This window comes from Erpetoichthys calabaricus, chromosome 2, assembly GCF_900747795.2.
Source record: "Erpetoichthys calabaricus chromosome 2, fErpCal1.3, whole genome shotgun sequence".
Taxonomy (NCBI): domain Eukaryota; kingdom Metazoa; phylum Chordata; class Cladistia; order Polypteriformes; family Polypteridae; genus Erpetoichthys; species Erpetoichthys calabaricus.
Genome location: NC_041395.2, coordinates 287,211,049 through 287,225,734, shown reverse-complemented (window position 1 = coordinate 287,225,734; position 14,686 = coordinate 287,211,049). Strand labels below are relative to the sequence as shown.

At 40.9% G+C, this 14,686-nt stretch overlaps 1 protein-coding gene across 1 annotated transcript in view; it reads left to right on the top strand.

The window, feature by feature from the left end:
* The window catches only part of abcc2 (ATP-binding cassette, sub-family C (CFTR/MRP), member 2), a 174,450-nt gene that overhangs the window by 14,463 nt on the left and 145,301 nt on the right, over nt 1-14,686 (top strand). Inside the window, exon 3 of the mRNA XM_028795700.2 lies at nt 8,488-8,634. Within this exon, the coding sequence (XP_028651533.1) occupies nt 8,488-8,634 (147 nt within the window). The remainder of the gene's footprint in view (nt 1-8,487; nt 8,635-14,686) is intronic.

The following is a 14,686-nucleotide window of genomic DNA, read 5'->3' as shown; positions in this document are numbered from 1 at the left end:
CAGCTGGCAGCATGAGGTATGGTTGCTAATGAATATTATTATCCAATATTATTATTCTTTCATATCTGGGCTTTTATGTTATTACTAGTCATATTACTCCTGTCACTCATCATTACTTGTTAAAGATCATTCAGAGTGTGATGTTCAGAAGAGGATTCACAGACCTTGAGTTGTTATCTGCATGTTTTGTTCATTCCATCAAGAGAGGCCACTCTTGGAATGGTGGGATGGTTAGAACAGAGGGTAGTTAAGGTCATGCTGCCACTCTGTTTATTCTTTGAAAGCAAGCTACATCCTTCTTCTGATTTCACTTTATCAGTTCTGTTATAAAAAGAACAGTTAATAAGTTAAAAAAAAACACTGAATCACAATGTATTTAATTTGGCCTTTTTTGACAAAGACCTACATAAAGATGCTCTTCAATGTCTCTGCAAAGAGGTTTAAATTAATGACAAATATAAAACATTAAATAATTCACCGCATAAGTATTCACCCAGTTCGAATCAGTATTTAGCATATGAACCATTCACAACCATGAAAGCCTTGAGTCTCTCTGCACAGGTCTCTATCAGATTTGCACATCTGCACACTGCCATTTGTCCCCCATTCTTCTTTTCAAGATCTATCAGGTTGCTTGGGGATTGCGAGTGTACAGCCTTTTTAAGTCCAGCCACAAATTCTCATTTGGACTGAGATCTTGGGTCTGACATAGCCATTCCAGGACATTAACATTGTTGGTCTTAAGCCACTTCTGTGTAGCTTTAGCTATCTGGAAAATACATCTTCTCCTGAAGTGCAGGTTTCTTGCTGACCGGTGCCATTGTAATGAGATGATCAGTGCTATTCACTTAACCTGCCAATGGTTTTAATAATGTAGTTAATCAGTTATGTATACAGCATATGTATGTATACTGCATAGTATATACTGTATACTAGCTGTGGAAGCCTGTGCTGTAAAAAGCCCGGGGTCCTAAAAACTATTGAAATCGTCAGAAAAAAAATTGAAATGTAGAGATGTCAGGTAATTGAAAAGAACTTCTCTGGATGTCTCTCCCATAGGAGGATTTGTTTTGCCGGCATGCTCGCATCGCTTGCATTAGCGGCAGGAGGAAAATTAAAAGGGATACCGTTTTGCCGATGTTAGTGGCTAAGCGACTTTGTCTTTCTTCTGAGGTTTTGTCTTGCTGATGTGCTCGCCTCGCTTGTGTTATTAGAGACTAAGCAAGTTTTCTATTTACATGGAAGAGGAGCCCTTACCCCGACTCCACCTTTCACTTCTGGGCCGGACAGACACACACTTCCACATGTAGATGTTTATATATAAGACTAGGGGGCTTCGCTCACTTCGCTTGCCAACCCCCATGTTTGGTTTTCCGGACACACTCTTAAGATTTTTTTTTCTTTGAATTGTTGCTATTTCATTAGTTTCACTTTTATTTCAGAACTTCTGTAAAAACAACATTTGGAATCTTTCGAGTCCAAATATGCTGAATCTTTTAAATGAGGTCAGTGAGACATGTGTTTAATGACTTTGCCAGGTTAGAGATAATGAAAATTGGAATTCAAAAGGCCCTAAAAAAACGTAGGCGCGAAACACATGCAGAGCAAGATACAGAATATGAAAGCAGCAAAAAAACGAAAGTGTCCAAAAAAAAACTAAACTTCGCATTAGCGCAAAAAACAGAAATTATTACTCGGAGAAATAACTTAAAGGCGAATAGAGATCGAATATGTGGACATAGGTGATATGTCAGAAGTATATAAATATTGTAAGGCTTTGAAGTTTAAGTCAGAGAATTTCAAAAACGTGTTTTACCTCACATGCATTTATTGGTTACTTTGCAAAAAAAATTATTAACTGCTGATGACGTAGATCGCTTTGCCTGTGCTGAAATTCCAAACAGAGAAACCTATCCTGAATTATCTCTAACCTGCTCTGCATGTGTTTGGCCCCTTTGTTTTGTAACCTCTTTATGACGTTTTACTTTGTTTTCTACTCTGTCTTTTATTTCTGACCTCGCTCTGTCCTGCTTTTTTTTCAATGACACCTGGTCCGTCATGATCATTTTCCCTTTTTCGAGTATTAATTTCATTTTGTTTGCACTACTGCGATCTTTAATTTCTTTTTTTATACTTCCTAATTTTCCTACTTTCATGTTCTTTAACTTTCTCCACATTTGAATCACGCATATGTTTTTTTTTTTGAGCCTTTCGAATGCTCTGCTTTCATAATCTGCTCTGCATGTGTATAGCACCAACGTTTGTGTACGTCTTTATGAAGTTCTACTTTGTCCGTTACCCTGTCTTTTAATTCTGAGCCTGATTGGACGTGCTTTGTTTCATTTCCACTTGTTACGGGCTGATAATTACTTGCCTTATTTCCTGAATTTGCACCTAGACTATTGTTTCTTTTTCCTTTCCAACACTTTTGAGTCTCTTTTCTCCGCTCTGATTTCTTCTTCACTTATTCGTCGATGTTTCATTTATAACGTATTCTCCTTATACGCTTTATATGCGCTGAGACCCTGGATCTGTATGTGCTCAATTCCTTCACAAGACTGAATGTTTTGCTGACCCATTGTCCTATTTGATATTGATTGTAAGTAGGGTGTGTCTTGCAAGAATCTCATGTTCTACGTCATCGCGAGACGGTCCTGGGTTAATCTCTTGGCACAATGTCTCATGTTTACGGTCCCCGTGAGATGCACCGTGGCAAGTCTGTTTGGTCTTGCGTGTCTTTTAAATGTCTTACAAGAAGATCACATATTGTGGCCTTGCTTTTGCTTTCCAGGACAGGATTTCTTTTTATAATAGATATGTCGGATGGACCAAAACATAATGTCCCTGAGGTGTTCTATTGGATTTAGGTCAGGCGAGCGTGGGGCCCAGTCAATAGTATCAATTCTTTCATCCTCCAGGAACTGCCTGCATACTCTCGTCACATGAGGCTGGGCATTGTCATGCACCAGCAGGAACCCTGTACCCACTGCACCATCATAGGATCTGACAATGGGTCTAAGAATTTCATCCTGATACCTAATGGCAGTCAAGGTGCTGTTGTCTAGCCTGTAGAGGTCTGTGTGTCCTTCCATTTATATGCTTCCCCAGACCATCACTGACCCACCACCAAACTGGTCATGCAGAACGATGTTACAGGCAGCATAATATTCTCCATGGCTTCTCCAGACCCTTTCATGCCTGTCACATGTGCTCAGGGTGAACCTGCTCTCATCTTTGAAAAGCACAGGGCACCAGTGGTGGACCTGCCAATTCTGGTATTCTATCTCAAATGCCAATCGAGCTCCACGGTGCCAGGCACTGAGCACAGGGCCAATTAGAGGACTTTGGGCCCTCAGGTCACCCTCATGAAGTCTGTTTCTGATTATTTGGTCAGAGACATTCACACCAGTGGCCTGATGGAGGTCATTTTGTAGGGCTCTGGCAGTGCTCATCCTCTTCCTCCTTGCCCAAAGGAGCAGATACCGGCCCTGCTGTTGGGTTAAGGACATTCATCTGTTCTGTCCAGCTCCTCTAGAGTAACTGCCTGTCTCCTGGAATCTCATCCATGCCCTTGAGACTGTGCTGGGAGACACAGCAAACCTTCTGGCAATGGCACGTGTTGATGTGCTATCCTGGAGAAGTTGGACTACCTGTGCAACCTCTGTAGTGTCCAGGTATCGCCTCATGCTACCAGTAGTGACACTGTAGGAGGGAAAAATGTCAGTGGCCTCCACCTGTTAAACCATTCCAGTTTTGGGGGTCGTCTCATTGTTGCCCCTCTAGTGCACCTGTTGTTAATTTCATTAACACCAAAGCAGCTGAAACTGATTAAGAACCCCCTCTGCTACTTAACTGACCAGATCAATAGCCCAGAAGTTTCATTAACTTAATGCTATACTCTGATTAAAAAGCATTTGTTTAATTTTTTTGAGCAATATATATACAGTATAACTATTTAAACATTCCGCAGAACGAGAAATCAAAACCCAAGAACCTGATATTTATTGGGTAGACACATTGAAATACCAGTGCTTCTTTTGAGGTGTACTACTTTGAAATAGAACCCTGCTAAAAATGCTTTATCTTTTCTCTTTTTCAAAATAAAGCTTTAAAGCTTTTTCATTTTTAAAATAAAGCATTAATCAGTTCTAAATTATAGACAGATTTGCATCATTATCAGATCAATGATGCATGGTTTGGGTGTATTTAATGACAGACAAGAGATTAAATAGCAGTCATCTATTTTATAGGAGTTCATAGGTTCATTTTTCATTCTCCATTTGCATTTTCCATCATTTTCCTATTACAGCAGGACTCATTTTTGGTTTAAGTCATCATAGCAAAGGTCAATCTCAGATTGCTTATAATTATTGCTGTGTAACATGGCTTTTGAAGTGGCTGTGATTAGCCACTTCCAAATGAACCCCACCCCTCTTCAAGCTACTCATGCCAAAAGTGCTGTCCAGGCGAGGCGCATTCCCTTTGTTCCTCTCAGAAAGCCTCCGCTGACGCCACACTTTACTGCACCACAGGCAGTGCACTTTTCACATCTGTGACTCAGCACTGTTTTTGTACCTGCTATTAAGCCTTTATTTCCTCTAGAAAAAGTTAAAGGTTTCCACAAATTTTACTGTTTCATTCTGATCAGTATTAACTGTTTCACCTAGACAGCCACTTCATTATGGAGCCTAATTGAATGGCGAGCAGAAAGTGAAATATGCTGAATTTCAATAACTAGCAACACTCTTAAACTATAGAACAAATCTTCGGCAACTATAAATGTATTCTAATATCTGTGGTCATAATATTGGGCTTATTTGACAACATTTTAACTACCCAAGAATGACATCCTTTATATGAATGGATAACATTTAGCAGTAAGGAATTTGATGAAATAAATGTAGAGATATTTTACCTAACATTCTCAAGCCCACTTAGTTTAATTCATGGTGGCAGAGGATCAGAGTCGATCCCAGCAAGATCAAATCTACTGTATATAAGGCGCCAACCCATTGCAGGGCCCGCTCTTGCACACATTCACACAAGACAGTTTATTATCATCATTTAATCTAACATACATCCTAGTGGATGTGGGATGAAAACCAGAGTAGCTGCAGAAAACTCAAGCAGACATTGGGTGAATGTGAAAACTCCATATAGAGGAGAACTTGGAATGAGATTTGTATCTAAGATGCTGGATTCATGATGCAGCAGCGCTAACTACATGAAGAGATACTTTTTATGGACAGCCGATGTTTAACAGAAAATGAAGTGTGATGAAATTGTCACAAGTGAGGTTAGGTGGTGCTGGGTCTCCAGAGTGTGGAGTTCAAGTCCCAGCCAGGGCACTCCCTGAGAGGAGTCTTCACATAGGCTTTTCCAAGGTTCACACTTTTTCCTCCACATATATGTTAGTTTCAGTGTTGACTTTACACTTGATATTAGGTCTGTGTATAAATCAGGGTGTGTGGGGGTGTCCCATTTAGGGTTGGTTCCTAAATCTGCACCCAGTGCTTTAGGGAATGGCTACAGCTCTATGTGAACCTTTATTGGATGAACAGGTTAGAGAAAACTGATTGGTGGCTGGAGTGAGTGTGGACGATGTAACAGTCGCTAACTTCATGTGTTGTCACCCTCTGTCCTTGCCCATCTGGTCTGCTCACTGTGTGTCATTTACTTCACGAAAGGCATGTGGAATAAAGCAAAGCAGGAACATCTGAACATAGTACCTTGACTATGAGTTTGTTTAATACTCTTAATATTTCATATTATTTGTTTCTGATTTTGCCATCATTTCATTTTATTTTGAACTGCCTCCTTGTTCTTGACCCTCCACCTGATTAAGACGTATTTTAGAACAATAAATGACCTGTATTTGTTGTATTAGTGAATTCAAGGTACAGCCAGTGTGGGACTAGGACTTCTGCCCAATTGTTTATTTGGATCCCTTCCCAACTTTCATGTCACAATCCCACACTGACAGGCTGTGTTTCACCCATTGAATGTGAAGCGGATTTCCGTCATGGAAAAAGGCACTTCCGAAATGTGACTCTGAGAAGTTGACAAGCTTCGGCAGTGCAGCCAGCCAATGCGAGTTTGATGGGAGAAACCTGAATTTTTCTAGACTAGATTGTTATTATTCAGTCTATCCATTTTTCTTCACTTTATTTCTTGTAAATTATTAGATTTTTGTTTTCTCTTGGGGGTTTTGAACCATAAGGAATTCAGACGTGACATTTAATTTTGTGAGTTTACTAGGGGCCAAGTTGTTAAAAATAATTTTCGTCTAACTTAGATGCCACTTTGTTTCTTGTGGGTGCTGTCATTTGCTTTATTGGCATACTAGTGTAGTCATGAACACTGCATGGTGCACAGTGTCACCACCAGTATGGCCTAGAAGATCAGCTTTGTGCATTCACCGATCATCCAAGTTTATGGATAAACCACAACACTTGGCTATAGAGTCTCCTGAATTCATAGTTCTCCTGGTTAATGAATTTAGTACTGTGTATCTCTGAATCTGATTTTTTATTAGCTTTATGTGTTCATAACCATTACTTATGAAAGCTTTGAAAGTGGTGGCTTTGAGGGTAAGGATCTGTGCTAGTATCCAGAAGGTTGCCGATTCAAATACTCATTAGTACCAACAGGGATCCTATTCTGCTGGGCCCTTGAGCAAGGTCCTTAACCTGCAATTGCTCCAAGGGTGCTGTGCAATGGCTGACCCTGCACTCCAACCCCAAGGGGTATGCGAAAACTAACAAATTCCTAATATAAGAAATTGTATAAGGCAAGATAAAGAACAAACAAAAAATGACTTTAGTTTTTTTTTGTCCAGTGTCTCCTGATCCACCAGTATGAGAAAACAGCCACATCTGATATAACGTTTGACTGGTTGTGATGCCTAGTTATGCAAGATGTCAAGCTTTCTGGTGTCTGCCCTATTTTTGGCGCTCTAGACCTGAAAAACCCAAATGTAAGGCCATTTTAGAGCATATTTTGTGCAAGAAATTACATTCCAATAGGTGTCTTCACCAAGAATGCCTGGAAGAACTTGAAGTTGTACATGCCACATCAATTGACCTTAGGGGTTCCCCCATAATGGAATATGAGGGGTCAATGTTACTCTCATCTCTCACTCAACATCTCAGAAAAGGAGTGGAAGGTAGCAATGCACAAAATTCACTCGAGCTCCATATACGCAAAGCATGTAAGTATTCAATTTAGAATTATATATCGAGCACATGTGTCTCGTTTAAAATTGTCCAAAATGTTTCCAAGGCAAGATCCAACCTGCGAACGTTGCAATCGAGCTCCAGCCTCACTGGGTCACATGTTTTAGACTTGCACCAAATTAACATCATTCTGGACCAAAATCTTTAAATGCCTTTCAGACAGCCTTGGTGTCACAATCCCTCCTAAACCATTAACAGCTGTGTTTGGTGGGCTCCCAGATGGGCTTAAAGTGGACAAAGGACAAACAAACTGTAATTGCCTTTACTTCAATATTGGCACATAGACTTATCTTGCTCAACTGGAAGAAACTTAACTCTCCTCTTTTAAGTCAATGGGTAACTGATGTACAGTATACTATTTGAAATTGGAAAAATCAAATTCTCACTTAGAGGATCTGTTCAGATATTTTTCAAAACCTGGCAGGATCTAATCAATAATATTTTAGAATAAGCATTTAAATTGAAGAAGCAGATTCTCTCCCCTCTTTTTTATTCTATTTATTTTTATTCATTTAGTTATCTACATATTTTTACTATTATTAAAGTTTTACTCTGCTGGCCTAGCTCTCTTTTTCATGGGTGGGGGTTGATTTGTTTTGAACAAAGTCTTATAAAACTTGACTTATTTGTATGGAATGTTATTTGATAAATAAAATTAAAAAAATGTTACTCCTTTTCACAAAACTTCAAAAAAATGTTAAATTCAAAAATTGTGAATGTGATAATATTTTTGATTTTTGATTCTTTATTGGTGGTCCTGGCCCTTTAAGAGTCACTTTAAGAAGGATAAAAATGTCAAATTTCAAACATAAGCATGTAGGTAACGATTTCGACAAGGTTAGTGATTATGACTATGATGTTATTTTCGATCCTTAAGAGGGATCTATCCTTCTATGGACCTCAATCAGGGAGTGAAAAATGACAAATTTGTATTACAAGTGAAAATATTTAGACTTTAAACATTTAAACTGAAGCACACATCTTAATATTTCAAATATTAAATATGATTATTCTTGGCTATTATGTAATTCTATCTCATGAAGTAAATCATTGCATTTCTTATGAACACCCCAAATTAAGGCACTTTATGCTAATTCAGAATTTTTTATTTGTGTTGTGTTTTTGAGTTGACCTTCACATGTTTATTTGTGTAAACCTCTTTTACTTGTTCAATTCAAACATTCACTTGTGCCTTTTTTTCTCACTCGTTGTAAGGGTCTCAGTAACCAACTGCTTTTTTATTTCCTCACAGTTGCTGGTGGCCTTATTGTTTCTCACAGCTGTTGCTGGCATCGCCATCACTGTGGCTGAAGATTATGGGAACTACCAAGATCCAACTCGTGAAAAGCCCAACCCGGCAGTTCTTTACACAAATCCAATTTTGTACGCCTGTTCATGGGTAAGATGGGATTAACTATTTAAAGTATAGAAGAGTAAAATCACCCTTTGAGTTCATTCCATTTGTTGTATTTTAGGAATAACAACTTAAAATTCCAAATAGCTCCTCCAGGTCTATGGTGAAGTATCCTGCAAGTCCTCAAAAAAGGACACACACATTTTAGGTCAAGCTATGAGAAATGCTGATGGAGGGGATGGGGGCATTAGGAGTGTAAAATCCCCTTACTTTATAAATTTACTTCTAATGGAGAAGAATCTAAAAGATGAAATGCTTTAATAAAGGTAATGTTATTATCTTGGAAAAGCATGGTGGTGCTTTGGGTAGTACTACCTTCCCACCGATGCAGTATCCTAGGTTTGAATCCCACTGGTGGTCAAAGTCCATTTGTACTTTGCACGTTCTCCTCATGACTGTTTGGAAAAAAGGAAATGTAAAAATGTTTGAGGTTCAAGCCTAGAGACTCATTTTCACCAAGAGCTCATTTCAGGTAAAGTTGTGCTAAAGTCATAAATATGCTGTAGCCATCACTGTCATCTAAAAGTCAATGGATACTGTCTTCTGTCATGAGCGTCATCTGCTCTGCCAGGAGACATTGAATGACAATGCTTCCCGGTGTGTTTTGCTTTTTATTCAACCATAGCAGAAGGGGAGAAAAGAAGTGACGCTGGGATTATTTTAGTTTCTGGATGGTGATCATCCATATCGGTACACAAAGAAAAACCCAGTTAGTAAATGTTCCACACTCCCAATATTTGTTTACAACATAAGAGACCCACCATGCTTGTGTGTCCAGAAATCCTCAAAGACGTGCTGGTTACTTGAATGGCAATTCCAAATTGGCTCTGTGTGAGGGAGCCCTGCAGTGGACTGCCTGCTTCCTGGCTTCTGCCCAATGCTGCTGGGACAGGCTGATGGCCCTAAATTGGAATAAGCAGGTTTGATTGTGTCATGTTAAGCTATAAACTGTGTATATCACAGTTTATAAAGGTAAGTGCATCAACTGACCATTCATTCCAGACAGTCTTCCTTCTCTGAGGCACTCTTTCAATAGTAAACACCATCCTAGAGTAGTTTGCAACTTTTTAAATATTTATTTGTATAGTTGAAGAGTGGGCTAAATGACATTCAGATGGGGAGAGAGGTACTCACAGCCTTGCAATTAAGAGTCCAGTGCTTTAGTCACTATGCCACATTGTCTTTCTCGAAGTACCAAAGATGGTCATGGTTTGGGTATGAACCAGAAACCTGCATACATCAGTCCAAGATCACTTAATATCTGCTCAGTGAAACCGTTTGAAGGCATAAAGCAGAAAACTTAATCCCGATCACATAAGTTGTCCATCATTTGCCACCCTGATTTTAAACTTTTGTTGACTGCATTCCCTATAAATTTAGAGTGACAAAGAAGACATTTTTCTGAATCCTAGGGGACCTGCTGACTTCTCATTGCTCATCTCTTACAACTGATCATTTTAGATAGATAGATAGATAGATAGATAGATAGATAGATAGATAGATAGATAGATAGATAGATAGATAGATAGATAGATAGATAGATAGATAGATAGATAGATAGATAGATACTTTATTAATCCCGAAGGGGAAATTCACATTTCTTTATTTATTCTTCACATAACTTTATTTTGCTGTTTTCCTAAAACTAAAAGTTTACAAAGAAGCTATCAAACCACATCTTGTATAATCAGATGTAAAGCTCTTCAGGGATATAAATGTGTGGTTGTTTTATCAGACTTTTCACTTGTAATGACAACTAGCAGATCAACTAGGCTGATTCTGGGTCTGAGAGATGTGAGCTACAAGGAACAGTTGAAGGAGCTGAACCTCTCAGTTTAAGAACATGGAGATTAAGGAGTAACATGAGTAAATTGGACGGTTGGGAGACAAAGTCAGAGAGGCGAGATTACGTTGGTTTGGACATGTGCAGAGGAGACATACTGGGTATATTGGGAGAAGGATGCTAAGGATAGAGCTGCCAGGGAAGAGGAAAAGAGAAAGGCCTAAGCGAAGATGTATGGATGCGGTGAGAGAGGACATGCAGGTGATGGGTGTAACAGAACAAGATGCAGAGGACAGAAAGATATGGAAGAAGATGACCCCTAACGGGAGCAGCCAAAAGAAGAGAAAGATGACTGAATTTTCAAAATTCTGAAAGGAATGAGTACAGTGAATTTTTAAATGAGTTCAAAAAGAATATAAGAACACAATTAGAAACTTTAGAAAATGTTACAGAATTTTTATTTTTCTTAATGTAAAGAATCATAGACACATGGGTAACACTATAGTTTAGCTACTGCAAAAATGCATCTCTTACTCATTTACTCTTAAGCAACAAGACCTTAACAAAGGCTTCTTCATGAGATTTATTCACCACACACACAGTTATACAGGTACAATGTGCAGTGAAATGAAAAGCTGGTCTACTCCAGGACTGTGCAAAACAAAAGCAAACACACAATAAAATAAATAGGTGAAAAAGGATAATGAAATTAACTAAATTAGATGAGATTAACTAAGATTAAATCTATTCATTTAAATTAAGATAAATTAGATTAAAATTAAGACAAACTGTGAAGTCTGAAATAGTGAAAACAGTGAAAAGTATAAAGTGTCTGTGCAGTGAGTTGAAGTGAGTTTTAGGTTCAAAAGTATGTTGTCAGGATGCTGATGGTGTGAGGGTAAAAAGCTCCTCTTGAGTCTCTCAGTCTTTCCCATTAGGCTGCCATTAGTCTTCATTACACTTATAAAACATCAATAGATAAGTTACTCATCTCTGTGCAGTGTGGCAAATTGACATGATGGCAAAATAACTTTTTAACATGAAGGATTCATAGGCCGTATACTAAAGATTTAATATCAAAAACATTCATCTCAGTTAGGCCACCTCAGACCACTCCAAACTCAAGTGTTATTTTTTTTTTAGTATGTCACTTTGTAGACATAAATAAACACTTTACTGATACTTTGTAAGTGTTGCAAGATGTATGGTTGAACATTTTGTGTAATTTCTCAGAAAAGTATAACACACACTGAAAGCATCTAATAAAATGACAGACTCCATTAACAGTAAAAATTGATTTCTATTCAAGAAAGAGCTTAGAAGGGACACCTGCAGTGTCTGAGTACTTGATAACCAGGACTGTCTACAGTCAACATGACCACATTTCTTCTCTTAGCCAGAAGCTGGCATTCAAAGTGAAAGCCGCAGATTTAATGACTAAGATTATGACAAATGTTAGAGTGTAAATATGTGTTTGCAGTGTTTTGTATGCACATCAAAGCAAGAAATTAATGGTTTACTTCACTTTCAGTCTAGTGAAATGGAGGCAAACTGGTCACTTTTAATAATCATTTTATGTTTAAGGACAAAAGATAGGTGAAGGGTATTTGTTCAGTGAAAATATGAAGAAGAAGTTTAAAGAAACAGTTTATGTTGTAAGATTAATGAACAGCTACTCATAACAAATATTTTAATATGAACAACTGTGTTAAATATATATATATATAATATATGCCATAATGGTAGGATGGAATAAATGAGGCAGTACCCAGCCAGGATGTCTTATGATTCCTGTCCTGATTGGGATGCCCGAAGGCCACTTGAATCGACCAAAGAGGAAGAAAGAGAACAGTTCATCCTCCATTATACAGTATTAGGTGGCAGTGTCCCTCATATAGAGTCCCAGTCTGGACACCCGCAGGGATGCATTATAATTGTAGTTCGGAAGTGCAGCTCTTTAGGGGTCCCTGCGGGATGACAGGGGTGCTGCGGGGTTCGGATGAGGGGGCCAACTGGCCACTATACATCACTGTAGTGCTCCCCGGTCCACCTTAAAAGGAGTCAGAGTTGGGAGGCAGTGGACAAAGCCCATCAAAGGAAGAAAGTGAAAGACAAAAGGAGAAAGAAAGCAAGTAAGAACTTAAGGTCTGTGTATTGGCTGGATTAATTGCAATTTGGAGCTCTGTAGATTAAAGAATCTTTTATTTGAACCCAAGTTGTGTTGGGTTGTCTGTGTTTGGGGGCTCGCTAGCACCCCCAACTGCTTACAATATACAGTATATCTATATATATATCTATCTATCTATCTATATATTGTAACAGATGAGGCTTGTGTCCACCTCTCGAACCCTCAGGTACCACTCTTCAGACCAGGTGAAAATATAACAACTTTTTATTTTGTTATTATAATGTGCACAAAGCACCCTCCTCCACACACTCATTAACACAATTCTCTCTCTATAATAACTCTCCTCCTCGCCCAGACATGTTGCCACCCTACCTCCCAGCTCAGCTCAGTGTTCTGGGCTTCCCAGAGTCCTTTTATAGCCCCTGACCCGGAAGTGGCTCCAAGCCAAACCCACAAGTCCGTTTTCCTTCCGGGTCAGGGCAAACAGTCCTTTTCTTCATCCCGGGAGCACGTCGCTTCTTCCAGTCACATGACTGAGATGCACTCCCGGGTTATAGGGCATAAAAGAGTCCATGAGGCCCTTCGCAGCGACTCCTGGCGGCCCCCAAGGTATCCAGCAGGGCTGTGTATAAAAACTACAGAGTCCATGAGGCCCTGCTGGAACTCGGGGCACCAATATGCTGTCCGGAGGGCTCCTCCTAGCGGCCTGGGGGTGAGGGCCGGACTGGAAAGCCGGCAATCCTCCACAGTTCCCCCCTCTCAGCGAAGCCAACTGGGGCGGAGCGTTGGTCCCCGCGAGGGACGTTCTCCTCCAAGAGGACGCGTCGTCCGGACCCTGGCGACGACGTCAAGACCCCCCAGCGAACCTTGGGGGAACAGTGTAACGGTTAACCCACCGCTCCCCTGTCCTCCGGGGACAACTTCGCCATAGATGGCCCGGTTGACGGCAGTTGTAACACCGCTGCCGTCCTCCTGGTCGCCTCTCTTCTTGGGACCTAAAACACCTTGGAAACTCCGTCAGGGTTAGCTCCGCCCTGTCCTCCGCCAAGGAGGGAATTATAGCCGCTTTGCTGCTCTCTGCCCTTTTCTTTATATTGTTAGGAGACCCTCGTTTTAATTCGGGGATCTCCTGCTTTTTCTGGGACTTGTGCACAGCATGAGGCTCTCTATGGAAAAGAGAAAGCCTCTTTGCTGTTTGCACGCCCGTTGTCCTATGCAAACTCGGAGGCGGCGTCATTAGTACTGCATCGCTCCGGGTAACAGCACTATTCAGCTGCCCCGGGACGATCGGTACTTCCCCCGCCCCTTCAGTAACCAACGGTAAGCCCTTCATCAGACCGATCGGGGTCTGGAGTGGCGTCTCGTTCCGGGCACCTGCGTCAAACGCAAGCCCCGGATGGATCGCTTCCACCCCTGTCCAGTCAGTCATCACGCCACACTCTACTGTCGGAGACACAGCGCTTTGGCAACCGCAACTTATTAAACGCGGTGCCGATTCACACTGCGTCCCCTTATTATATACGGCGCAGATTTCACTCACCTGCACCACCGAATCAATCGAGGTCGGGGCTTCACGGCCTAACCGCCGAAGGTATTCCTGCAGTCCCCTCAACGGCATTTCGGCTGCAGCTCCCAGCTCCTCCACTCGTTTCCTCAGGTCATTTAGTCCCTGGAAGACAATATTTAGGGGCTCGAGATACTCATCGAGCTCCCTTAAGTTTATAAAGTTATTTGTCTCGGCCGGCAGTAAGGCTACTTCCTTATTTTGGTCGCCTGCCGACCGGGAACCAATGAGCACGTCCACTACTGGCACGTGCTCTGCTGGGCTTCGCAAGGGCTCCTGGGATTTGGAGTCTTTAGAGGAACGGGTAGCCTCCTGCGGCTGGCTGCGGTCTGCCTTTTTTCCATTGCCGGCAGACACTACAGTCACTTCCCGTCCCTCTTTACCTTTGTTTAATGTTGGCGCTGCTTCGCTCGCCGCCCCCTTCCCCTTCAGGGAGCGCAGACGCGTTGGGGAAGTATTGACCTCACCGACGGCTCCAAACCGACCTTCTTCCTGGTTGCTGTCGCGCGAGGTCACGTGGATACATCCCACGAATGGGTTGGCCGCTTCCATCCGACTTCCA